General features: G+C 42.5%; 1 protein-coding gene across 1 annotated transcript; it reads left to right on the forward strand. All coding sequences in view use genetic code 11, as the record gives it.

The window, feature by feature from the left end:
* Positions 1-70: 70 nt before the first annotated feature.
* On the forward strand, positions 71-629 carry EGR_09366 (hypothetical protein; the record flags this gene model as incomplete). Its single annotated transcript, XM_024498615.1, has 3 exons — positions 71-85; positions 168-266; positions 441-629. 3 exons carry the CDS (start codon positions 71-73, stop codon positions 627-629), a joined length of 303 nt encoding a protein of 100 aa, XP_024346996.1.
* Between the last annotated feature and the right edge of the window lie 289 nt (positions 630-918).

The following is a 918-nucleotide window of genomic DNA, read 5'->3' on the forward strand; positions in this document are numbered from 1 at the left end:
TTCTTGTTTCTTTAGGAAGTAAACGCAGCTTCTACTTAATTGCAAGTCAGTAGCGAGTAGTGATGCAGAGATGAAGGAGCACCAAGTTTGTTTGCTAATCCTCCTGCACATTTCCCAAGTTTTCACCGTTACAAGTGACCCAATGTTTCATTTAACAAAGACACGAGGAAGCGCGCAGAAAGGAACGCGAGGCGGATAAGTGGTTGGAGAGATTCAATGCACACAGCAAGAAGCAAGAGGACCTCTTCCAGCAATACGCCAAACGGGTAAGATGACCGAGTCGCATCTGCACATTTAGCTGAAGTGCACAAAGGTATCATATAAAAAGACAATGGTACAATCGCAGGGAACTTATGCATTTATAATTTGGCGATTCCGTGTGCGAATCGTAGTTGGAACAATGGCTGTCCACCAGTTGGTGCTAATGTGCTTTGCTTCAGGTTATTGGCACCTGTGAAGAAACCGGAATAGCTACATTTGCGATGAGAAAAGCTGCGCATCCATGCATGGCGATGGATGAATTAACACTCAGTGTGGCTAAAGACATTGCGATTGGTGAGGAGAAGACGGACGAAAAATGTACTCTTCTCCCAGATCTACCACCACATCAGGAATATCTGAGTCCATGAACCTCAAATACTCGAAAGGTCTATTCACTGCTAGAAAAGTGACGTTCTATGGCACAGAATAATACAACTGCAGACATTGTCTTCCTTTTGTTTCGATTACCACACACGATATTTTGATTAATTTCAAGAATGCATTTCAGCCTAATTTAAGTAACCGCTACTGATTGTGAAAACATCAAATTTATCCCTTAAATGCACAACACAGGCGACGCATTTGTGGCCATGTAGAGTCAAATCACTCAAAGCGAAATGAAATGAAACGTGGAAAGCATTTGCTGAGAAGTTATCC

This window comes from Echinococcus granulosus, assembly GCF_000524195.1.
Source record: "Echinococcus granulosus chromosome Unknown EG_S00144, whole genome shotgun sequence".
NCBI lineage: Eukaryota > Metazoa > Platyhelminthes > Cestoda > Cyclophyllidea > Taeniidae > Echinococcus > Echinococcus granulosus.